Below are 26,185 nucleotides of genomic sequence, written 5' to 3' on the forward strand. Positions count from 1 at the left end.
CTAATAAATTTTTTTTGTTTTCTTTTGATTCTCCTGTGGTGGAGGAGAAAGATAAAATTACTTTGTTGTACATTTCAAAAGAGTATTTATTGTGATAGAGATAAATATAATAATAATTTAGTTTTTCTCTAGTTTCTCAAAAGTTCTTTCCGAATGGTGCAGTGGAAGTAGATAAAGCTAGAAGAAAAGGAAAAACCACAGTCAGATACTTTCTCATTGAGATCAATTTATTTTTATATGAATAAAATTCAATAGGTCTTTTCTAAATTCTCTAAATATTAACATGGCCAAAGCAATCTGCAGAAATTCTCAGACTCAGGGACTCTTCATGAAGCAAACCAGACTAAACCACTGAGTCATCATGAATAAACATGAGTTATTCATCAGAAATATTGTGTTATATATATAAGCACTGTATTTGTGACATTAAATTTTCATGGATTTCTTACGAATACCAGATTACCTATAATCTGTCCGTTTTCTTCTCTTTCAGAAAAAAACCAGAATGCAGACCTTTATAAATATTTTTCTGGGATTCTTTATTTTTGAGTCTGTTGGAGCTGCACCTATCACTGATACAATAACTTATGATTCTGAGTTCTATGACATACCACTTGAAGAGCTGCCTCACCCATTTGTCTATGATGAAAACAAGCAGTTTGACCAAGTAAAGGTAATTAGAACCTCATTTATTCTGTCTTTCCAAAGTGCACAAATGCAGTGGCAATTGATCAGTTTTTTCTCACCATGAAAACATTTATCACACAAATCTACTCATGTGGTTTCTACTGCTTTTTCAGTTCATTCACTTTTTCTCCTAATCTTCAAACACAGCCAAAATATATCCTGATCTTTTTTGGTGATTTTTTTGTGGTAATCCTTGAGAGAAGGTGAAAGGCATCATGCTTTCCTCAGGTCTCCATGCTTTGCCAAAAATTCTGTTCAAGATTGTTGTTGTGATTTATCTATCTGAGACAGGACATCCAGCATTTTCCATTAAATGAGGTAGTAAAATGCTATTTTCTTAGGTTATTTCTTATTGTAATAGATACACTCAGTACAAGTATTTTAGTCTATAAATGCTAATGTTTTCTATTTCCCTTAGGAAAGTGAGCAGAAGGAAGAAAAAAGAAAGGGAAAGTACTTGAATTTAAAAACAGGAAAGTAAGAAAAATTACTAAAGAAAAACACTTGAAATTCTTTTATAGTATGAGTTAAGATGTGTTGCCTGTACAAGCAAGGGACTCCACTTGTTGACTTCAGTGCTTCCTTCCTCTCCTACGCTCCTTTATATCTCTACAATTACTAAAAGGCTACATTAGTTTTATTCTCACTGCTGATTAGACATGGACACAACTTCCCTGAAGGTAATATATGCACTCTGTGATTCAGGATTGAGTGCCATAGGAGTTGAGTGAAAAATATAATATTTAAATAATAATATGGAGTTTTTATTTTTATACATTTTTAGTACTTTTTCACATAATAATACATAATTCATAAAAATGCATTCCTTTGAAATATTCATAATTACAGCAGGAGGGACAGGAGCTAGTCTTTCATCAATGTGAGACTGAAATTGGATAGCAGATTTGAAATCAAAGGACAGAGACAATTTAGGAATAAATATATCCCAAAACTGGAGAACTGAAGAGATAAAAATAATCTCAAAGTTTGCACGAAATCAGAACTTTACAGTTTGTAGGAAATAAATTTTCAATCTAAGAAGGACTGAGAAAAACTTTGCTGTAAAGAAATTACTTTGCCTTTGGCTTTCTTTCTTTGTGCCACACAGATTCAAAGCTCTTTATTTCCTTATGTGCTTGAGCTCTCGTCCTTGATGAAGTCCCCACCAATTTTAGTTGCTGTGCCCTCTCTATTTCACATCGACTAAGAAATCACAGATTCTGTCTCTTTTTTCTCTTAAAAATGAAGTCTTTATCATTCCTACAGAAACAGCTTCCTTCCCAGAAATGTGCATACACCTCACCACTGAGGTTTTTCTCATTCAAACAGTAGATTTCTAAGTTATGCATTGAATGGTAGGCGGGATTCTCCTGTGATGTGTTCTCTCTGTGTGGTCCTAGGACACCAAAACATGAGGTGCCCTTTTCCAAGTTTCTGAATTAAGTATAGAGACAAGGCAAGGTTTCTGTGTTTTTTTTTCCAACTGAAAGGAAATTCAGGATGATCCTTTCCAACAGGAAAAAATACAAGAGGTATCATCACAGGTTGCTTTTTTTAAGTAAGTATGGAATAAGCAGAGCCCAGAAAGACTGTTCATATTGTCTGGTAAGCTTCTTTTCCAGTGGAGGATTATCTCCCATTACTGAGCTCTTCAGTCAGCCTTCTTAAAATTCATCAGGTGAAGGTCATCTATCATAGCAGTCGAACAGAATTTTACTATGCATATGGATGGACTTCCCTGTGAGAACCTTTTTTTCCTAAATGTTTAGCCAGTTGGGGTTGGTTTTGGCTTGCATTCCTCATACCATGTACCACCCAAGAGAAACCTAAACATTCACAATTCCCCATATCCCAGGAGAGATGAGTGGTCAGTGCTGTAGAAATCAAGCAGCTTTTATAGACATGTCAGTGCACTACTTGATAGTGCATGTCAGTCTTGCAAGCTATATTTTAGTCACTGAATGTTATTGATGTTACTCAAGTTTTAAACAGAATATATTTGATTTCTTGATCATGGTTATGATTTTCCTGCCTACAATCTTGTTTTCATAAAGATGTGAAATACACAATGGGTCTATATGTAAAACCCAGTATTTATGCAAGGTCACAGGTTAGTTTTTATTATGCATAGCTTACAAATGAGCAATACCAAAGAGATACAGACAAACAACAAGCCTTCAATAGACCTAGCCTCTGTACAGTAGCTGTTTAAGGCCTGTATTTCCTTTTAGAGAGCTTTGAATCATGTCTTTAGACTTCTTAAATAGTGGAGAAAAAAAACAAAACCAGCATTTTCTGTTTCTTCAATTTAAGATTTTAAAATTCAGTTAAGTGCAAATAGAAATCATTCTGTTTATCACATTTTTAGAGTCATTGACAAAATTCAAACTTTACCCAGGTTGTGTGTCCAACTGATTTTCAGCAGGTCAGGACACCAGCTGGTTCTAGGACTTCAGATGCATTCGGTGTGCTGTCCCTGTTAATTTTAATGTGAATTAAAGCATATGTGCAACTTAAAGAGTTAAGCTAAAGCACCTATGCAGTATATCCTTTCCATGTAGTATGTCCTTTCCAGAATATTACCCATTAGGTACTATAATCACTCATTCAATGTGTATCACCAAAATGAGGAAAGACCTAGAGGTAATAAGGGAGGGATTTTTCCCACTCACTGTACCTGGATAAAATTATTCTTTGCATCCCACAACCATCCTCCAAGACAAGTATGAATCATTCTCTTGGGATATCTACTGAGGGGAGTTGACCTTGGTTGGCTGCCAGATGACCATCAAGATGCTTTCTTACTCCCCTTTCTCAGAGAGACAGGGGAAGAAATTAAGATTAAAAACTCATGATCTGATGTATAAGCAGTTTAATGAAGAAAAGTAAAAGTTGCATGCAGAAGCAAAGGAAAAAAAAAATATTTATTCTCTGCTTCCCATCAATAGGTGATGCCCAAACACTTCCAGGGAAGCAGGGCTTGAGTATGCATAGTGGTTACTCCTGAAGACAAACACCTTAATAATAAAGCTGCCCCCCTACCATCACTGCCTCCTTTCTCTTACCTTTTATTGCTGAGTAGATGCCACTGGAACATCCCTCTGCTCAGCTTGGGTCAGCTGTCCTGGTTGTGTCCCCTCCTGAGATCTTAACCACCCCATGCCTACTGGTGAGGGAGTAATGTTGGAGAGACAGCCTTGGTGCTGTGCCAGCACTCCCCACCAGTAGCCAAAACACTGGTGTGTTATCAACACCTTTGTAGATACCAACACAAAACACAGCACTATGAGGGATGCCATGGGGAAAACTAAGTCCATCCCAGCCTGACCCCATAAACCTATCTACCTCAAGTAACTTTCGATGAACCCTAGGCACCTGTCTCACACTTAGTACCAAAATTTCATCTTAATATAGTTAATCAAGAGTGACTAATTCCAAGTTCATGACTTTGTGACTTCTCATACTCTGGAAGTATTTTTTCTTGTGAAGTGTGTATGCAGGTATATACACATAGACTTCATTGGCTTATGAACACTTTTCTGAAAACATTTTAACTAGATAATGACTGTTGATATTTTTCCACTTGAAGTGTATTTTTCTCATAGATTTTAGGATCACTTTAAGTGTTGAAAAAGGTACTTAACAATGTATACATGGAGTACATTTTATAATGCAAATATTTTGCATGGGGAAAGTAACTATAGCTGGGAATAACTCGTGAGAATTGCACTGAATCTTCAGTTAAAGCTCTGCATTGTCATGTGTTGGGTGGGTCAAATTTGGGTTATAAATTCTGTGGTTTTCAAGATTGCCAGTTAGTGAGACATGGAAGATGCAGCCAAAGCTTTGCATCCAAAGGGAAATTGTTACTGGAAAAACCTTAAGTAATATATCACTCAGAAATAAAATGTGCATAGAGACATTACAGAGAGCAGTATAAACTCTTTCACAGATAGTGACTATAAAAAGGCAATGTAAAAGAAAAGTCAGTTTCCAAGGAATTAATTCCAGGGTTCTGAAGGAGAAAGATACTGCAAAGAAATGTCACTGTAAGTGTACAAGCTTTGTGTTTGACTTCTCTTCTGAAACTTACAGTAACAGCAGTATAAACTTGAGCTGCTGTATCTTCCCTTTTCTTCATAGTATATTCATTAGTATTTTCAATTATTATTTATATCATGATAGGGTCTAGAGGCTCCAGTCAAGACTGGGTCTCCATTGTCCCCACTACTCTGCAAACATATACAAAGACAGATTTACATCTTCAAAATGGATACAATCAAACCAGACTTTCAAATGCATTCTTGTGTAAGTTTCTCACTTTTTTCCTCTTTGAAACTAAAACTTTGTTTGGAAACTGAGAAAAACAAATTGTGGAGAGAGATTCTCACATATATCAGCTAGTAATGTTTAACAAAATGACATTGAAATTTTATTACAGTACCTGTTAAACATAATCAGTCCATTTTCCTCCAGGTAGGAAAAGCTAAGTTAGAAAAATAAATGAAAATATAGGAGCATCAGAAAAATATTTTCGTTGCTAAGATAGGTTACCAGTGAGGCTGAGAAGCAAAGGAGCACTTAACAGTGGTTATCCTAGCACTGAATAAGCAGCAAAACAAGGGAGTTAAATACAGTCGGTCTGTGTACACAAAAGAGGTGAGCTGTAAAGTATGATCCACAAAATAATCAGAAAGAAGCACTGTGAAAGGCTAATATTTGATGCTGCATTACCTTGTTGAATTTGAATCAAAGTGACAATAGGAAATTCGGGTGCCTGCACAAAGCTCAAAACTTCATCTACACACACACAGTCACTCATATGTGTGTGCAGGTACACATAAACCATATCTGCTGTTGCTATAACACATACATTCAAGAATTCCCTCCTGCCATTCTACAGAGTTGAGAGAGGCTTACACTGCTGTTTCTGTCTTTGTGACAGGTATCCAATTGAATAAGAGACTTCAAGGTGGATATACAATGACTTTGCAGAACATGTCATATACATTTTTAAAATACTTATTAATTGGTATGAGTAATGTAGAAGTCAGATAGCTACATGGTTGGTAAGAGAATTAAATTTATGATTTGAAGCTTTATCCCCAAAAAGAAAATGTTCTACTTTTTCAGACAGGCTTTGACTACAGCTCTGCATATTCACTGAATTCTGAATTTGGTTCATAACTGATTCCATTTGCTTCTGTACAGATGTCTTCACAAAAGGTGAACATTTCTGTGAATTAAAAAGTCATCATGAAGTATCTGAGTGATGTTTTAACTACTTTGTCATATAGCAAAAGTAAATACCATAAGACAAGAAGAAGACTTTGAAACAGCAGTTAATCCCTAAATTCCAGTACAACCCACTTAGTTATCTGAAATGTTTTAAAGGCTAAGTGTACTGGCTAAGACATTCTTGAGAAACTAAAATTGATACCAAGCATAATAACAGAGTAACTACATCTTTTCTCTTGCCTCAGACTGGATGAGATTCTGTAAGTAGTTACCCTGGTTCAAAACCACCTGAATTGGCCCATCTGGAGCTCACTGCTTAGGAATAACTACCACAGTGTTTGAAAAACCTGTGAAAGAGGAGGCAGCTGAACTCCAGTGAGCTTACATACACCTTTTACAGTAGATGCTTGCTACTTTGATTTCCCTGGTCCCTTAAACTCTTTTTTCTTTTCCCCCCAGACTTCCAGGTTTGTGGCTGCTTCTACTGATGTGGGGTATGAAACAAAGATACAGATATTTTAGAAAATTATCACAGATTCTTAAATTGTACCCATGGCTATATTTTTTGAACACTGAAGTTAAATATCATGCATTTCTGTTCCCTTTAAAAATCATTTAAGATAAGAATAAATTTAGAGCCAATCAAAACACAATCCAGAGCATGATCAAAGGCAGAAGTGCTATGGTTCTGCTCTGAGTAATTTCTATCTTTGTTCACAGTTAGTGATTATCTAATGCATGGAACATTAATAATTGTTTGGAAAAAGTCGTGGGTCTCAGTTACTTTCATATTCAGCTACAAAATAACATTTCCTATGTCTTGTTTTCCTCTCATGTCATGAGTTTTGCCTCTTTAGATGTATTCCAGTTTTGTTTCAACATCTCATCCAAACTTCCCTTTGGGTCCCACCTGATGATTAGGACATCTGGAACAAGGGTCTTTGGGGGACCAGCCTCCTCTAGGTAGCAACTTGCATCTCAGCCCTCTTGCTTGGATATGTGGAGAACCAGCACTTCTGTTTCACCTGAACTGAAATGAGTAAACCAGTTTTTAATTAAATTTATGTCCTACAAAAAAAAAAAAAATCTAACTTGGATATTACGTATCCCTCAAAGTAGAATGTTAGAAATAAAATCTGCACTTTCAAATGCAGTGCTGGAAGGAGCCTTTGAGTTTTTCTTCATTTTCTGAAAACAGAATTAGTAAATAAAACAATGCAATGCAGTGCAGCACAAATTTTTTACTCAGCTAAAATCAGACATGACATAAATACACTTGTTTTGAAACAAGAAGCTGTAGGATATTCTAAGGTCAAGGTGCTAAAAAGACTTTATTTTTCTAAGACTCTTTAGAAAAACCTTATAATCTACCTATATTTTCCAAGGGAGAAACCACAGTCCTAGAGAACTGGGCTACAACTCCAGACCCCTGAAACTTAAATATTAAGGTTGGTCTGACTGAAGTATGAATGGAAATTTATGCATGTATGTGTGTGTAAGACCCAGCAGAAACAACAAGGTAAATTAAAAAAATTGGAAGGATGAAAGGGTTGAAAGAATGGTCTGCATTTGTAGCAAAGGATACTGTACTCGACTGCACCACTTCCAGAACACTGTTTCCAGGAGTAAAACTGAGGAATGTGTTGTTTATGTGAAAATCAAAGTTCCTGCACCCTGATAACATTGCAGCACAGATAACTTCTCAGTGAAGACTATTCATCCTCCTACCAGCAGACAGGACATAGGTTGTAGAATACAATATATACCATTTCTTTCCACATGAGCCATCAGGAAATCATATTCCTGTTGAGTAAAAGGAGGCAATGGACAGCAACCTAGCATGAGAGAAAGAGTGTGAGTAGATAAAATCAGTATAATTAGAAATTTTATAACCAACTATCACCTTCCTCAAGATCTCACTGAGTTTTATTGCACTAATTTCTGCACACAACTTATTTATGTAGCTCTGTAATGAAAAAATGACAATTTATCTGAGCTGTGTAATTTACAGTATAAGTAATTATTGCATTAGCATACAGTGGCTAGCAGATCTATTTCTCTTTAAGATAGAACAATAGGAGAAAAAAACTCTTTAAATGCCATATTCAAGCAAGTATAAGCCACTTTTGCAAAAGAAAACATAGGCAGGGAGGTTGGAACGATATGGTCTTTATGGTCCCTTCCAACCCAAACCACTTTGTGATTCTATGAATAACCTCTACCATAATTAGATATATGCTTGTAAGCTTTTGGTAGCTTTAGAATAGCTGTGGGGGAAACTAGTTCCTTTTAATGGGTCAGTGTGTGAAACAACTGTCCCTTCAAGTTCATGCTTCTTTTTAAGTTTTGAATTTTTATTTGTGTTTTCAAGTGTATTTTTTGCAGTAAAAGAAAGTCTGAAACAGTATACACTTCAGATTCTCCTGTGGATTTAAACTTCTCACAGGTAATACATCAACTTTGATCCTAAAGGTGTAGGTTACTCTTATCTACATTTCTGTTCTGTTCCAGTCCTGCTGACTCCTAGCCTACTGGTATTCTTTCATATTACTTTTCTTTTCCCCCACAGCTCAGACTCTTGAGCCATTTCTGACCTTTCATTTGCCTCGTCTTCTTTACAGTCAGTGGTGAGAGACAGATACCTAAAGGCCTCACCCTAAAAGGAGCATCTGTGGCCAGAAACTGGAGCTGCTTTTCAGAAGTTTTATCTCATTCTGTACTGTCTGTGAAAGGATGATAGCACAGACTTATTGTTCAGCCTATGGATGGCAAGCTGGGAGTTGGCTTTTACCAATTGCATTTTATTGCCCACTGATACATTCTGATTTCTGTGTTCTTGACTTTCAGAACTTCTGGGTCTGAAAGTGCCTCTAAATTGGCCATTCACACTAAGCATTTCATTTGAAACTGGAGTCACATTGGATAAATATAAGATGGGGAAAAAATAGATACTCCATGCAAACTTAGAAAGATATCATTCTTGTTTGGCATGCTCTGTAGCTAATATTCTGCACTGGTATTATCCAAGACTCTTGACTGATTCCAAAGACAGAATAGGGTAACTATTAACCACACAGTTAGAGGGCTAAAGACAGGTGATATCATACTCTTTCATTTTTTTCTTGTGCTCTGTATCAAATCTGTCTTGAAAGGCTGATTATTATTTGAAGACTTGCAACTACTGTCAAAGAGAAAGATACTTCATTGTATTTCTCAACAAAGTTCTTCCTGCTTTGTGATTTTTCATAAAGAATATTACTTGAAGTAGCAAAGGAAATACAACTCCACCCCCCTCAGCTGAACTCCCTCCAAAACCCCTATGGAAAATAATGCCATTAAGTGATACTTAATCATTTCTGTTTCAATTTTTTTTACTAAAGTGCATGTTGCCAAAAATAAACAAACATCTGGAAGATGAGGAATCATTCTGTACAGTGTGCAGTCCAAGAGACATCTTTGTCTTGTTACAGTCTTGCATGATTTATCAAGATTTTAAAAGATAGAAAGCTGCATGGATCAGATAACCAATAATGGGAAACAGACTTTTACCTTTAGGTTACTGGTTCAAGTCCAAGATATGTAAATAGCAAGAGAATACTTCTCATGCTCTGGGGCTGGTATGTAATACACATATCAGTGAACTCCTACTCTGTTACCAGTATAAAAATGACAACATCATTAAGTTAACTGCAATAATTTTTATTTTTTTATAACTGTCACAACTGCTGCAGGAGACTGAATAGATAATACTAACTACTTGGAAAAATTTCCCTAGAACCCAGACTTAGTTCAATGGCAAGGAAACTACTGGTAGACTTTCAACTGTGCATCTGCAAAACCAGATAACATCCTACAGTAAGAGAGAGATAACAGTCTAGATACAGAAATACTAGGATTTAATACCTCTGCTTTGGTACCCAACAGCTACAGTGATTAATCAACAAAGAACACCTCAGAAAGTATAAAGTAAATCACAAATCCCAAAATAGTAAGTTCCATAAAGTATACCCACAAATATTCAGAGAGATGGCAGTAGATAACCCAAATCCCATAAGAAGTGAAAATTATCTATGGTCTGAAGCCTATTTACAAACTCTATCTTGAAAATACTCTTCTCCAAAATATTATTTTTGGTAGAACTGCCACAAAAGCTGAATATAAAGCCAATAACAGGTCTCAAAATCTCCAGATTTTATTCCAAAGTTCAGGAGAGGGACAATTATCTGATTTCCACAAAACTGGTGAAGTAGACACCATACGCAAGAACTGTAGTGCAGTACTAACCTGGGTCAATAAAAGCCTGGAATGCATCTCTCTCCCTCCGGACTTCCTCCATTCAGAGAACAGCTGTCCTATTTCCTTTGTTCCTAAAGTCTTCTTTTGATTTGTCCCCAAGTCCATTCCTGGTTAAGCTGTCTACTGTCAGTGCTACAGATGGGAACACTGTGTATTTATCTGCACGAAACAAGATGCATCCTTACTCTTACTTACATCAACTCAAGTTACGCAGTCATAGTTCATCTGAAGGTCATTTTGCTCACTTGATCACCTTGCATTTTGCAAAGTTATGACCCTTGAACTGTATCAGGGCATTTTTATCCAGAACTCTAACTAGTAATACTATTTGTGGTGTATTGGAATACAACTAAAGAATATAAGAGAACCTGAATTGTGTTTAGTCAAAATCTGAGCCTGTGAGGTTCAAAATTCTCTGTCTTCAGTGAAACTCGTTGATGGAAAATATTTGAAACTATGGCCATTATATAACTTAAACCAAATTGTTCCTGTGCAAAAAATTCTATTTTAGGTAGTTGTTTGGATGTTCTCAGGCAGACCATGATCATAATGTTTAATACTGCTTGTAATGAATATATAGCTACACTGCAAGATCCAGTGAGTCTATTATGAAGTATAAAGTGTTTTCTTCCAAAAACTTTCACAGATCATAGAATGGTTTGTGTTGAAAGGGAGTTCGAAGGATCCCATTGTCAGGGACACCTTTCACTAGACCAGGTGGCTCAAAGCCCCACCCAACCTGGCCTTGAACTCTTCCAGGGATGGGGCATCCACAACTTCTCTGGGCAACCATTTCCATCACCTCACCACCCTCACAATAAAGAATTTCTTCATAATATCTAAAACATTCAGCTTCAAGCCATTCCCCCTTGTCCTGTCACCACATGTCCTTGTATAAAGCCTCTCTCCAGCTTCTTTGTAAGCCCCCTTTAGATACCGGAAAGCTGCTACAAGATCTTGGCGGAACCTTCTCTTCTCCAAGCAGAATAACTCTAACTCTCTCAGCCTGTATTCATCTTCTTGGCCCTTCTCTGGACTTACTCCCACAGGCCCATATCCTGTGCTGGGGACCCCAGAGCTGGATGCAGTACTCCAGGTGGGGTCTCATGAAAGAGGGACAGCATCACCTCCTTGACCTGATGGTCACATCTGAGGTATATATACACATACAAGGAGATTCAAATAGGGATCAGAATACAGCAAAAGCTTTGCTTGTGCTTGGGACACAGATCTCAGATGTGTTAGTTCCTTTAATTTGTATAGTTGACATAGAAAATACAATTTAAAAAATCCTAACCACTTGGCCAGTTTGGATACAATTACTTTTTACCTATCATTTAAAATTAGAATTAAAAACCGTACTGTAATTGATTTCAACAACTTGTTCTCCATGGACACAGCAAATCCCACAGTAGATGCAGGATGTTCTCAAAAAGGGAGATGCTTGGTTAGCTGAAAGACTCAGGATTCAATATTTTTATGGTGGTGTTGTCTTAGAAAGCTACAGTGGAGGAAAATCTTTATTGAAGCAGAATTTTAAGCTTTGGTGCCTTCTCACTTGGGATAATGATACTGTGACAAGATTCCTGTATTTGGTCATGCCTTAGAAAAAGGTAAGGAGTGTTAAGCAAAGTGCAGGGGTGCAGCACCCACAGGGGTAGATATATTACCTAAATTTTAAACAGTACAAAGCCCTATAAGGACACTAATTCATTGTCTTGTATTTAAAGAATAAAGTGGATTTTCAAAAGAGGCCCTGGCATGGTCAAACAATATTATTACACATGGGGAAATAAAGATACAGAGGTAAAGCAACTTGCAAAGGTCACACAACTAGAGTGGGTTCTCGATGTCTGGGTGATTCTGTCTCTTTGCACACATAGGCCCCTTTGCAACAAGCCTGGCAAATCTGCAATAGTCTTTTTATGAGAAGTGATGTGATGCAAGAAAATTGTTATATCTTAATTTTTATCCTGAATTTTTCACATAGGAAAGTCAACAGAACGACAAAATTTACTGGTTTAACTAATTATTTTGAGTTTGGGACAAAAAAAAAGATTTGTAGTTCCATGCAAGGATCTTACAACTTTTGTAGGTTTTTTTAAATTAAGATTTTATCTAATATTTTTATATATATTTAATTTTTCATACCACATAATACATCTAATGATGACTGAAACTCGATAGAGCCTTTTGGTATTCAGATTTAGAAAAAAAAAGTGACAAAACCACTGCCAACATATTAAAAGTAGCATGAGAAGTCAGAGTGGAAAAATCTTCAATAATAAGATTTTTAAAGCATGTTAGTGTTCTTAAAAGAGAGCCTGCACAGCTATATCAGATTTAGATTCATACTGGTACAATTTACAATTTTATGATAAATGACTTGCATCTTTTTGATGTTTCACAGCAAATTTTCACTTGTCACATAAAATATATCAGTTTTTATCACAAATCTATCTTTAAGTGTGGAAAAATAATTTTGTTAGTATATATTTTCACTATATTCTCACTAATGAAGTATATGCGTATGTGCATAAAAAAAACATTCCAAACACTGAGATAAAAAGTAAATAAGTATGTTGGATTTTCATGAATTGTTTATACATAATCAGAATTCATTAAAGCTGCTGAATAGAATGCAGCTCAAGCACTAAATCTCAGAAAATATGTGACCTCTAGTGGGAGAATATGGATAACCGGAAGAGAAACAGTTGCCAGTGGAAGTAAATACTAACATTTTCTCTTCATTTTTTCTAGGCCAAGATTGGGACAGCATTACCTCCTATAATTCAAGAGATTTATTCTTCTGCACCATTGACTGAAGAAACTGAGGACGAAGCATCAACACCAAAATTAATTGATGGGTCTTCAGCACAGGGATCTGGGGTTCTTGGACTCCAAACTCAAGATGGTTAGTAAGAAAGAGCAATGAGTTTTTGTTTGTAGCTTTGATTTTGAGTAAACACACTTTATTTGCTTATGAATGTCTACCTTTTTTACTGAAGAGGAAGTTCATAATTTCTGTACTTCTCTTACTGAAGAAAGATATAACATGCCTATCTTGAATGCTCTAAGTCTTATAGTGCCTAGTCAAAACGTTTCCATACTATTTCACTATGAAAACAACTCTGTCAAAGAGAATTTACAACTTAAAAATTGGCTGATGGTTAGCAAATTCTACCAGTACTTGGTTTTCTGTCTTAGATTTCAATGTCATTATCAACTATCTTTGTTTTATGATGATTTTTACATGTTTTTTATAAATATGGTCATACAATGTTTAATTAAAATGTTGAAGATTTTTTTGCTGTAAAAACTAGAAACTGTTAAACTTAAGGAAAGGGAACTATTTAGAAATTTGGGGTGAAAATGATTTTCATTTCTTCTGACTATGTATAATAAAATAAGAACTTCATACATCTTTCAGGGGAATTAAAATTGCAAAACGTAATCTGTCCTTCTCCCACACAAACTTTGCAATGCTAATAACTGGCATCTGTCAGAAGGTCCTCTAAACTCTTGTAGCTGAAGCCCACTAAGCTGTCCATTGCTGTGATGGATCTTTGTGTTGTATGGTGATCAACATACAAAGACAGGAAAATCCCACTTTTTACTATGCCTAACACTGCAGTTGAGTGCAATAGAAGAAAAATGAAATTATAAAACAAACAGACAAACAAACTGCAAAAAAACCCCAAACCAAAACCCCAGAGTTCATATTTCCAAAATTGTGTGTTCAGTGGAGTTAATAATTCATAGTCTTATTTTTATACATATTACAAGTAAGCCTTGAACAGGCAAAAAATTCAGTGAGGTCAAAACAAATAACAATTGAATGAGAATTTCCCAGGAGATTTCAGAAAAATAAAAAAAAGCCCACTTTTTTTTTCAATTTTGAAAACTACAGGATGTTACAAAATGTCATGTAAATATTATATAGGATGAATTCTGTATGTGTCAACATTTTCAAGCACTGGATGCAAACCAGCTAGTGTTTTAACTATAGACACACATGGGAGGCTCAAGGCTGTAACATGTCAAACCAGATTGCTTTTGTGTCTTTCTTTTTTTTCAGCAACATATTTTCCTGTCAGATGTTGTTGCTGTTATTGGCCTGATACTGAATAGAAGACTACAAGGCTCAGGAACACCAAGCCAAGTTCATTTTTCTTTTTGATGTCTTTTTGAATCCTTCCCCTCCTTCTGTTCTTTTTCAGTTGCACCATCCATAGGTGACAAATACCACTCCTCCAAGATCAAAAATAGGACAGAAGAGGAAACCCTTTTCCTGTACTATGTTACAATATTATGAAAAAATGTCAACCATCCTTAACTCTACATTCATTTAGGCCGAGATTTGCTGGAATATTTCAACATGTGATAATTTATTTTTTTTCCCTGTGTCAGGCTTGCTCCTTGTAGCCAATGTAAGCTGTCCTGTGGAGAAAGTTAGGGAAAGCATGAAAAGAGTCTTATCTCTCCATAAATGTTATTCCTGGATGTCCAAGTAGAGATTCTCAAATAAAAGAGTACTCTGGTTATTCATTCTTTAATCTTGCCTGAAGAGGCACCTCAATCAGCTATTGGTAATTAATATGGATTAAGAAGGCACATCTGTCATGTAGCCACAACTGATCCAGAGAAAAAACTAACACACAAGAGAAACATTTTCATACTCATGAATTATGCTACTATTCTGTAAGTAAACACAACAAATAACCAGCCATCTGCTACAAGGAGGGGAAAACATGAAACAGAAAAGTATTTCTGTGGGATTAAAAGCTGATAAACAGATACGCTGTTTTATAACCATAATCAAAGAAAAGATGTATCAAAAACTGAGTCTCACAGGTCTCACAAAATTTGAATAGTACCATCAAAAGAAACTTCTGAATTCATAGTATTCATGCAGCGTTGTGATTGAGGTGAAATGGCTCCATTTTTCATTTTCACAAACTCGTGGTGGTAACCAAATATTTTGTTAACAGGGTCTCCAAGTTCCCTTAACTCAGACTGCTAGAGAGATATTTCATGACTGAATTTCTGAATCAGAAAACATAATTAAACAACATGCAAAGGAAACTGAGGTTCTTCTCCATAGCTCTGCAGGAAAATACTAATTTCCTTACAAAATATTCAGAAGTGCTATTTAGAGAACAAAACAGGAATCATAACAAGTTTCACTTGTTAGCTCTGAGTCCTCTGTCTAGAGGGAAGTACACACTTGCCAGCTTAGGGGGAAACTGACCTTTGACTGGTTGCTGTCACCAAACATTGTATGGTTATAGTCTGAGAAACACTGTATTAGAACAAGTTAATTTTTCTTCTAGGTATAATTACAAAAATAAATTTTAAGAATTTAATCACTTCATTCTTGCAATTATATGATGTGGTGATCAAAACATAAAGGGAGTGAACTTTACTATAGACAAAATCTAATTGTTGTGTGTTTAGGTGAGCATTTCATTGCCGTAATTTACATATCATTTTTGTACATTTCCTTTTTAACAAGCTGTTTTCTTTTAAATTCCTTCACAGGTCTTCCCACTTGCCTTTTGTGTACATGCTTAGGAACTACAGTCTACTGTGATGATCGTGAGCTTGATGCTGTTCCACCATTGCCTAAGAAAACCACATATTTCTATTCACGCTACAACAGAATCAGGAAGATCAGCAGAAATGACTTTGCTAACTTAAGTATGGACAGTAGTATTGCTGCAACTAGCTTTAATTTCTACTATTTCTGGCTTATGCTAATCTAAAACACAGTGATAGGTTTTCTATAATGTTTGATGATGGTAGAATTTTACACACAAATGCACACACAGAAAAGCAGTTTGCCACTTTGGAGCATAAAGGTCAATACTTTAGACACAGATTCTCTGTCAAATTTTTAAATTTTTAGAAATAGCAATGGTCATCAGTTGTTTTGCTGTTACTACAATCATCTTTAGATAGGTAGGAAAAAAACCCCAAATGTTCAATTTAATTTTGTTTGGTTTTTTTTTAATTAGAAAAATGTTTGAGTGTACAACTATCTTACATATAGGAAAATGTTAAAATAAAGAAACGTGGAACAAGGCAGTAGAGAATATGTTTATTTCTCTTTAAGTGTTATTTTTTTCAAAATATAGTAATTTAAAAGATTTCCAGAGCACACAGAAACCTTGAAACTGTTAACTTTGAAGTCTTTCACTGCAAAATATATAAAGTATGCACAGGAAGTTCGAAACAGGATGAGAAGGAGACACAGGTTGCCCTCCTTAGGAGAACTGTTCAAATATGTATTATTGCATTATATACTGAGAACACTGTCACATAGTGGGCCAGGAATGAATATGATTCAAGACACTTCACATGTAATTTAAATGACCCATTTGCTTTTTTCTTTTTCTGAAATTTCAGGAAATACATTCTTACATGCTTCTTGTATCTTATTTCTCTGTCAGACAACTTAAAAAGAATTGATTTGACTGCAAACTTTATATCGGATATTCACAAGGATGCCTTCCGAAGATTGCTCCAACTTCAGGAGCTGGTGCTCCGTGACAACAGGATAAGGCAACTCCCTGAGTTACCATCTACCTTAACATTCCTTGATGTCAGTAAGAACAGGCTTGGTCACAAAGGAATACGTAATGAGGCATTTAAAGTAAGTCTGGATTGAAAGGGAAAATCGTTTTTTCCTGTCTCCAGGATGTGGTCAGAAGAGCAGCCTGTCCTCATAAGAGTGATGCTCCAGTCTCTTAATCGTCTTTGTAACACTCCACTGGACCCGCTCCAGAAGCTCCATGTCTCTCTGGTACTGAGGAGTCCAGAACTGGATGTAGCACTCCAGATGTGGCCACACTAGGGCTGAGTAGAGGGCAGGATGACCTACTTTGACCTGCTTGCAATGCTTTTCCTCAGGTACCCAACAATACCATTGGCCTGTTTGGCCACAGGGGCACACTGTTGGCTCATGGACAGCTTGTTGTCCACCAGGACCCCCAGTTCCTTTTTCACAGAGCTGCTTTCCAGCAAGTTGTCCCCCAGCCTGTGCTGGTGTGTGGGGTTATTCTTCACCATGTACAGGACCCTGCACTTGCCTTTGCTGAATTTCAAGTGGTTCCTCTCTGCCCATCTCTCCAGCCTGTTGAGGTCCTTGTGAATGACTGCCCAGCACTCTGGGGTGATGGTCACCCTTTCCAGATTTTTGTTGTCAATGAACTTGCTGAGAAGGTATCTGCTCCTCCATCCAAGTCATTGATGAATAAGTTAGGCAGGCCTTCCACTAGACCCTATGCTATTGATTATGACCCTTTGAGATCTGCCATTCAGTCAGTTATCAATCCACCTCCCTATCCACTCATCCAGTCCATACTTCCTAAGTTTGCCTATGGGTATGTTGTGAGAGACAATGTCGAAAGACTTACTGAAGTCAAGGTATACATTATCCAGTGCTCTCCCCTCATCTATCCTGGTAGTTGTTTCATTTTAGAAGGTAATCAGGTTGGTTAAGCATGATTTACCTTTAGGGAATCCATGCTGACTACTCCTGATCACCTCCTCATCATCCATGTGGATAGAGATGGCCTCTAGAATGAGGTGGTCCATCACATCTCCAGGGCTTGAGGTGAGGCGGATTGGCTGGTAATTCTCCAGATTCTCCTTCTTGCCCTTTTTGAAGATGAGGGTAGCACTGGCTTACCTCCAGTCCTCAGGTACCTCTTCTTTCAAAGATGATTGTGAGCAGCCTAGCTATGGTGCCTGCCACTTGTTCATCCACTAAGTCAAGGGAGAATATTATTTACCTTTTGAAGTGGAATGAGAAATGTATATTTAGCTCAGGAATTTCTTTTGCAGTTTTTGTTTGCTTCAACACCAAAACACTTTTGCAAAATTGAGTAAGCTTGTCACAAAAGAAAGCAGACAGAACAAGAAGCCCTTCTATATAATGAGCATAAAAGGCAATATTATCCCTTCAAAACGTAATCATTGAAATTACATTTCTAATAATTGTCTATAGATATTTCAGAAACATTTTCCCCCTTCATTTTAATCCAGACACCCAATTCTTAACAGAAACATTCTCAGCATGTGCAAATTAAATTCATTACTATCTTTGAATTTATGCCTTTTCACCCGTATCATGTTAAAACAAAATGTGTTACTATCCAGCCATGCTCATTGCAGTGATAGATTTCAAACTTAGTTGCTAGAGATTTTCAAACATGTCAGTCATTTCCCCCTACCTTTTTCCTTCATCCTCTAGGATCTGAATGAACTGCAGCATCTTTACATCACTGACAATAACTTGGATCATATTCCCTTGCCGCTCCCTGAAAGCCTCCAAGCTCTTCATCTTCAGGTAGGCTACAAAAGTAGTGGCTCAAATAGTGAAACTGGAAAGGCAATTATTGCTATGTACTGTTTCTTCTGTTTATCCGGAAGTGTTCTTACTTAACTAAACAAGATACGGAAAACATAAAACTAATCAGTGAATGCGGTCTTTCAAACAAGTAAAATTTAGCTCAGCTAAGCATTAGTTTTTAGAATTTGTAATACAATATTTTTCAAACATTAAATTCTAGACTTATTATTAGTACAAGTCAAAATTATGTTCACAGCTGTCAAGACCATCATTAGTCTAAGAGATTTAAATGACAGAAATCCCTCACACTGCTTATACAAATCTTCCAAAGGGAATACTTTCAGACACACAGAGGAAGTAATTTTACATATTTATTGTATCTATACTCAGTGTATTTCATTCTTAATAAAGGTAATTCCCAGTCAACATTTTCAGCCAAATGTTTCCATTTGACTATGTTGGAAGATCCCATCCATCACCCTTCTGCAATTCTTTTATCTAGCACTTTCTTTCTGAATTCTTCCTTTTTACCTTTTCCAGCTCTGCTTCTTTCCCTTTATCTCCTATTGTATCAATGCACGGTTTGGATTATCAGATGTTACATAATACAGAAAAAACCCTTTTAATAAGGAAACTAATGCACCACATATAATTGAAGCCCTATCTTTCAATAAGTAAATCTATAGAAACTCTCTACCTGTTAGCTGATCTTTTTTTTCACCTGTTTGTGCCTGTAAATTAAATATTCAGCGATATGTGCTACAGACAAAAGTTAGTGAGCTGTACTTTTTCCACACTAATTTCTGTCTAGCAAAGGAATGAAGAGAAGAAGAACTTTCAGACAGTCCTTATTTTAGGAGATGAACCTTTTAGTCCCAATTTCCTGATAATATTGCATTCTAGCAATTCATTGTTGAAAATAGTTCTCTTCAAGAACAAAAGATCAGTGAATGTAAGGCATATGAGAGGAATTTAAATCAAAAGAATAAAACCTAAAGCATTCAATTTTCCCAGTATATATACAGATATGAGGTAAACTAATGTGAGAGGGCCTGTAGGAAAGAAATTTGTCACAGATCAAATTTCTAATTTGTGCCTTTGCAAGCACATCAAGCATCAGGATGATAATTCTGTTTCTGTGATTTTTGGACTGGCTTATGCTGGTTCCAATTTGTCTTAATAAGTCTCTTCAATATAATCTAGAAAGGAAAATCTTTATACTTCTACCAGGCCTCTCCTGCAAAGCCTGTCTCTGCTACATGGTATGAGTTACCTAGTTTTGAAGCCTTGTATTGGCCAAGAAATTTTCCCCATTTGGAAGATTTCTTTGTTGATGACTTGCTGCCACAATCTGGGTCATTGAGTTCAAGTAAGTATCTCTCTAGACACCAAAAATACTTCCATAAATGGTTCTTCAAAGAGTTAAAAATTACTTTTAGGCAACTATTTTGATAGCTTCTTTTTTTTCTCTTTTAGAACAACAATATTCAAGAGATGCATGAAGATACTTTCTGCAAAATGAGAGATTTTACTTATGTACGTAGGGCTCTTGAAGACATCAGACTGGATGGTAATCCCATCAACTTGAGCAAAACACCTTATGCATATATGTGTCTACCCCGTTTGCCCGTTGGTAACCTCATCTGAGCTTTGACAGCAGCCTATACTGTCATATGCTATCAGAATCTCAAAAGACAAATCATTAACTTGCTGCTAAACTAAGATGATTTTTTCAAATCTCATTAATTTGGGAAATATTTCTGTTAATATTTAAATTAATTATTATGATACAAAGAAGATTATTAAATGCTAGAAGAAAAATCCATTATTTACCCAACTGCAAGTTATTTACCAATATCAAGGCAAATATTTTACTACAAAAACAATGTAAATGCCAATTTTTATGCTGAATTATGGATGAATTCTAAAATTAAATAATTTTATATATTAAAGTTTAACTATTACCTGGTAAATAAAGAAATAAAAATAAAATTTGTGTACACAATTAAATGTAGTTGTCTCTAGAAAAAAAGGCCTAGGACAGATTTTGTTTTACTAACGTCATCATCACCATCATCATGGTTGGGCTTCGCGAACGAAGATTTGGGGAGGGCTCTACCCACGTTTGTTACAAGCGTGCTGATGACTAAAAAGGCCAACACGAGATAGGCACATCCGGCTGCAAAAGGCACAGCAGAAAGACTCCTTACTAATGTACAGCCTCAGTTAATCATTTTATGGACCACTACTGCCATCGTGTGTTGATAAATAGTGACACCTGGTATCATACCAAAGCCTAACACTAAGGGTAAATGTGAGTTGTTTTTATTTGTTTGTTAAACTTAATCCTATGAAATTTTTTTTCCCTTTTCTCTCTAATGAAAGCTGAAGGAATGGAAAACTCTTTCAAGATAAAACCAAGGGAACATTATGTTGATTTTTTTGGTTTTGGTTGGGAGGGAGAATTGTTTGTTTGGATTTGGGTTTGCTTCTGCTTTATTGTTTGTTTTGTTCTTTTTTTTTTTTTTAATCAACATAGAAAATTTTAAAAAATGTTTCTTTTTTAAAATATTCTACTTTTTTTGTCCTTTTGTATTTAAATAAGAAGACTATAAATGCCATCAGTACAATTTATGTCTCAGGTCATGATACTATAAAGATGCTCTAATCATTAAGTATGAAAATTCAGGATTCTCAATGATATCTCTTAGCAAAAGAGAGACAGAGATTCTGGTCTAAATGTGGATATGCATCATTTACTATGAAATGATAAGCCTGATCTGACAGTATCAGTGTATGGAGAGGGAGCCTAAATAATAAATACCCACATTCCCAGTTAATACAGGCTGTGAAAACTTCCAGAGACAAGCACAGACACAAAAATCCCACCCTTATTTGTGTGGTCAGAATGAGGACATGCTTGTCTTGAACCCTTCAGCCTAGCTGTCTTCTGTAAAGCCTTTTATCTTATCACAGAAGACAAATTTATTTATTTATTTATTTATTCCCATCCCTGGAAGTGTTCAAGGTCAGTTTTGGTGGGCCTTTTGAGCAACCTGGTCTAGGGGAAGGTGTTCCTACAGTAGGATTGGAACTACGTGATCTTTAAGGTCCCTTCCAACCTAAACCACTCTATGATTCTGTAATTTATTAGTTTTCATTCTGTACTACAAAAAGCCAACAAGAGGAATGCTACAAATAACATCTGGTGTTATGTAAATATACTATGTATAGAAAATTAATTCTGAGATAGGCCTGCTATCTATCTTTACACCTTCCACACTAAAAAGGCAGGAATTCATTTCAACAGTTGACATAAAGGGCTGAATTCAAGATTTTGAGTCAGGAGAGCAGCAAAAGCTTTTTGAAGGTGCTGACTTTCTGTGCCAGCTTGGGACAGCTACTTAGTCCCTCTGCATCCTTCTCCTCCAGGTGACCAGGACAGCTTTCCCTCCGTCCCACAAGGTGTTCTGAGGGAAGCAGGAATCAGGTCTGGCAATCGTTAAAGCGAGGCCTGGCCTAGGGCCTGCAGGGCCCCACCCGGGAGGGAGCCCCCTGCTGACCGATAGCTGGTGTCCTTGTTACACCGCCATGTTGCTGCCACGGGCCACTGGCTCCTCCAGGCAGGGTGGGAAGGCAATCTGTCACTCTGTCCCCATGAGAAGAGCCTCTCTGGGACAGCAGGGTGTCAGTATGGGGAGGGCAAGACACAAGGCTCCCTCACAAGCCTCCAAGCTAAACACCCCATATGGAGCCAGGGGCACTGCCAGCGCTGCAGGGCCAGGCCTCAGCCGAAGGGAAGACTACCCCCAGCACAGTCCCCCCAGAAGTGCCATGCCACTGGCTGCCGTCACTCCTGGGCAGCACAAGAAGGCATGGCGAGGTGAGGGCAGGGGCAAGAGGCAAAGACAGTGGCAGCAAGTGCAGGCAGACGACATGCTAATCATGCTCCTGTGTAGCAACAGGGCTGGCAGGGGCACAAGACGACAGGAGCAATGGAAGCTCAGGGGCAGAATGCACGTTAACAGAGACAATGAACAAGGGCAACAGGAGAGAGAGAAGGACCTCATGGAGCAGGACCCATGTGCATCTTCCTCAAATGGCTGTGGGAGCCAGGGTGGCCAGCACAGGGTTCCTGTGCATAGGCCACAGTGGAAGCGGCCTGAGAAGGCACACTGGTGGAGTCACAGCCGGAGGAGGAATTGGAAACAGCAACAACAACTACAGTGCACCGAGCCCAGCCACCAAGACCAGGCAGGTGGGCAGAGCAGCAGTGGTCAAAAGGGAGTCCTGTTCTGGAATGCGAAGAAGCGCTGCTGGGTCCCAACCTTGCGTGTGCCAGCAGCAACCTGGCGAGAGGCAAGAGCACGCCTCCGCCCCATGAACGTGGCAGGACACCGCCCACCAGGGATGTGCACACCCCACAACACCAGCCAGTACATCATGGACCAGCACGAGTACGTGCAGGGAGACAGTAAGGAAGAGGCAGTGGTGATGTCTGGAGGAAGGGATAACTGCAGCACTGCAGGTAAGGATTTCCCTCTCATGACCTCTTTTCCTTCCACAGCCCAATAGGTTGAAGGCACATGAACAGAAGAGGAAAAGGAGAGCACATAGCCTGCCCATCAAGATTGCAAGTGCCAAGACGATATCTACTGTAAAACCTAAACTGGAGTGGCAGCACAAGGAAAGTGTCTGTCTCATAAAATCATCAGCTATTAAGAGCAAGGAATCTCTTAAAATTCAGCTTCCTAAATAAATATATATATGCACTTCTAACCTTGCTGGCTACTGTCTAATGATTCACATACACTAAGAGAGGCCTGGCAGAATAAGAACGAGAAAAAGAAATATGCCAAAGTGGTCACAACCCAGTGGTCACTACCCCAGAGACTTTAGAGACTCTCTGTTCCTCTCAGGTACATATGTCCCGTTCAGGAACATTTTTAGGTATATTGCTATGGTATTCTGAAAAGAGAAGGCCTAACTAGATGACTAAAATAAGAAAGAAACCAACATATATTTCAGCACACATTAGAATGGATGTTTTTTTGAACATTAGAAAAAAGAAAGAGTACTTAGATAAATATACTTTCTTATATAAACAGACACTACACCCTGTTTATCAATGGCTAAACTGTATATTTGTGTATCATGTAAGCAAAATAAATGAAGCTCAAAAATAGAAGAAAAAGAACAAAAAAATCCCATTTGGGTCACAGATCATTCACCTTGACTTGTCATAAATGCTCATTTTCCTTTTACCAAATATTGAGAAGAGAAGGAGGCTTGCTCATATGCCCTACCTTCACTTTTTAAGGTGGCTGAAACTATAGACATGGAAACTATCACAAATATAGTAGTGTTTCCATCTCAAGGTGAAAAAATCATGTTTGTCTATTAACCGTCATAAGAGAAAAGCAATAATCAAAACTCTTGGCTTAAGATTCTGCAACTAGGACAACATAATGCTGGACTCTATAAATTCAGAGAGGAGTTACTAGAAAGCAGCCCCACAGGAAGGGACCTGAGGGTGTTGGTCATCAGCAAGCTTAACACAAGTCAGCAGTGGGCCCTGGCAGACCAGACTACAGAAGCAAACTGCATCCTGGGGTGCATCAAACATGTCATGACCAGCTGGGCAGAAGAGGGGATTTTCCCATTTTACTCAGTGTTGTTATCTCACCTTGAGCACTGTGGGCTATCCTGAGCCCCACAATTTGAGAAGGATGTGAAGATCCTTGAATACATCCAGAGGAGGACAACAAGGCTGATGAAAGGGCTGGAGGACACGTCTTGTAAGGAGCAACTAAGGGCTTTGGGCTTGTTTCAGAGAAAAGGAGGCTGAGATGCTGTCTCATTGCTCTCTACAGCTTCCCAAGGAGGGGAAATGAAGAGAGTCTGGTTTCTTTTCCCAGGTGTCCAGTGACAGAATGCATGGGAATAGTTCAAATCTGTGCCAGGGAGGCTTAGTCTGGACAATGGGAAGCATTTCTTTACTAAGAGGGCAGTCAAACACTAAAAGAGGCTTCCTAGTGAGGTAGTCGATGCTCCAGGCCTTTCAATGTTTAAGAGGCATTTGGACAATACTCTTAACCACATGCCTTAACTTCTAGTCAACCCTGAAGTGGTCACGCAGTTGGACTAAGTGATCATTACAGGTCCCTTCCACTGAAAATATTCCATTCTGTTCTGTTCTATTCTATTCTACTCAAGCATTTCAAACATGCTCTCCCTTCCTTTTAATTGTCTTATGTGTTAGAGGCAAGAGATCAGGCTGATCAGTGTTTCACTTTAGGTATTGCATGCAAACAGTGTCCAAATATAAGCTAAGAGCTTTGCAGACACTAGTTCAGAATTTTGTCTCAAAAGATAAGAGATTTGGATTTTTATCTGTGCCCCATTTTGCAATTTATGGTACTACGAAGTTGTATAGAGTCAAGAAAACAGATTAAGGTCACACTGAAGAATCAACAGTCACGTCTCCTGCATCCTAAGTATTTAAGTCATTGAGCTGTTAAACGGTGAGAGAACAGTATCAGCCCCACCTTCAGAAACTTTGAGAATCTCTTCTTTGAATCCTTGTGGTGTAACTAGAATAGAAATTTTGCACACACTGTCTCCAAGGCAGTGTTGGTAACATATATTGATATGAAATACCTATGACCTCATAGGTTCAGAGTGATAGTTAATTAACTCTTAAGTATGGCTGCTACATCACCAGGGATAATTCAACTAAGCACGATGTGTCCACGTCTCCTCTACAGATAATTTATCCTACAGCTCTGATATCACAGTGACTCCTGAAATCTCATTGCTGCTATTGGGTTGATCTCTTAAATACTGCACTGTGTCAAGAGAATGACTCTATATTGGGTGTGAGGATGGGCATGTGAAGGACAATTCAGGTTCCTTGAGAAAACTACTAGAGAAAATGGAACAGGATTATTGAGAAAGACTTTTAAAGAAAGGTATTGGGATGCACCCATCCCTATTCCACTTTCATGTTACTCTGAAACAAAAAAGCTTTTGAGAGAGTCAGACTAAGCTACGTTGGGAGACTAAGCTATGTCGGGAGAGAGTGCAAGGAAGGGACAGGAAGATGCTTAGGGTATTGGAGCATCTGACATATGATGAGTGGCTGAGAGCGCTGGGACAGCTCAGCTGGGAGAAGAGAAGGCTGAGGGCAATCTTATAAATGTGCATGAATGTCCAATGAGGGCAGTTCAGAAGAGAGTCAGAGGTTCTTCTTAATGGTGCCCAGTGAACAGAATAGAAGCAATGGGCACAAATTGGAATACAAGCAATTCCATGTAAATATGAGAAATACTGACCACTTTAGTGGAAGTGGTCAAACACTGAGACAGATTACCTGGAGAGGCTGCAAACTCTCCACCTTTGGATCTTCAAGACCTGATTGGGTACAGTCCTGGGTAACCTGTTCTAGCAGACCTTGCTCTGACATCAGAGTTTGTCTCAACAATCTCCAACGCAACATCTAAGCCTTAGCTATTGTGTGATTCTGTAAGCACTTTGTCTTAGTTGTATTTTTCTCCTTTGGCAAACAGAGAAGTTGTTAATCACTAGTTTAGTAAACCTTTGAGTCTG

The 26,185-nt window shown here is 37.7% G+C and overlaps 2 protein-coding genes across 2 annotated transcripts; both read left to right on the forward strand.

Annotated features, from left to right (window-relative positions):
* The first annotated feature begins 499 nt into the window (after positions 1-499).
* EPYC (epiphycan) lies at positions 500-20,224 on the forward strand. The gene is made up of 6 exons (XM_018080258.2): positions 500-673; positions 12,982-13,135; positions 15,763-15,921; positions 16,674-16,876; positions 18,479-18,574; positions 20,054-20,224. The coding sequence occupies exons 1-6, from the start codon at positions 506-508 to the stop codon at positions 20,222-20,224; spliced, it is 951 nt and encodes a 316-aa protein (XP_017935747.1). The 5' UTR covers positions 500-505.
* A 1,853-nt stretch (positions 20,225-22,077) lies between these two features.
* LOC108641009 lies at positions 22,078-23,344 on the forward strand. The gene is made up of 2 exons (XM_018080267.2): positions 22,078-23,034; positions 23,145-23,344. Exons 1-2 carry the CDS (start codon positions 22,169-22,171, stop codon positions 23,155-23,157), a joined length of 879 nt encoding a protein of 292 aa, XP_017935756.1. The 5' UTR covers positions 22,078-22,168; the 3' UTR covers positions 23,158-23,344.
* The last annotated feature ends 2,841 nt before the right edge of the window (positions 23,345-26,185 follow it).

The sequence above is a fragment of the Manacus vitellinus genome, unplaced genomic scaffold, assembly GCF_001715985.3.
Source record: "Manacus vitellinus isolate BGI_N305 unplaced genomic scaffold, ASM171598v3 scaffold_5_pilon, whole genome shotgun sequence".
Classification (NCBI taxonomy): Eukaryota; Metazoa; Chordata; class Aves; order Passeriformes; family Pipridae; genus Manacus; species Manacus vitellinus.

Coding starts and splice junctions, on each gene's coding strand:
- EPYC (XM_018080258.2), top strand. CDS start 506: ATGCAGACCTTTATAAATATTTTTCTGGGATTCTTTATTTTTGAGTCT. Junction 15,922..16,673: donor AAATGACTTTGCTAACTTAA/GTATGGACAGTA, acceptor TTTCTCTGTCAG/ACAACTTAAAAAGAATTGAT. Junction 18,575..20,053: donor TCCAAGCTCTTCATCTTCAG/GTAGGCTACAAA, acceptor TTTCTCTTTTAG/AACAACAATATTCAAGAGAT.
- LOC108641009 (XM_018080267.2), top strand. CDS start 22,169: ATGTTGCTGCCACGGGCCACTGGCTCCTCCAGGCAGGGTGGGAAGGCA.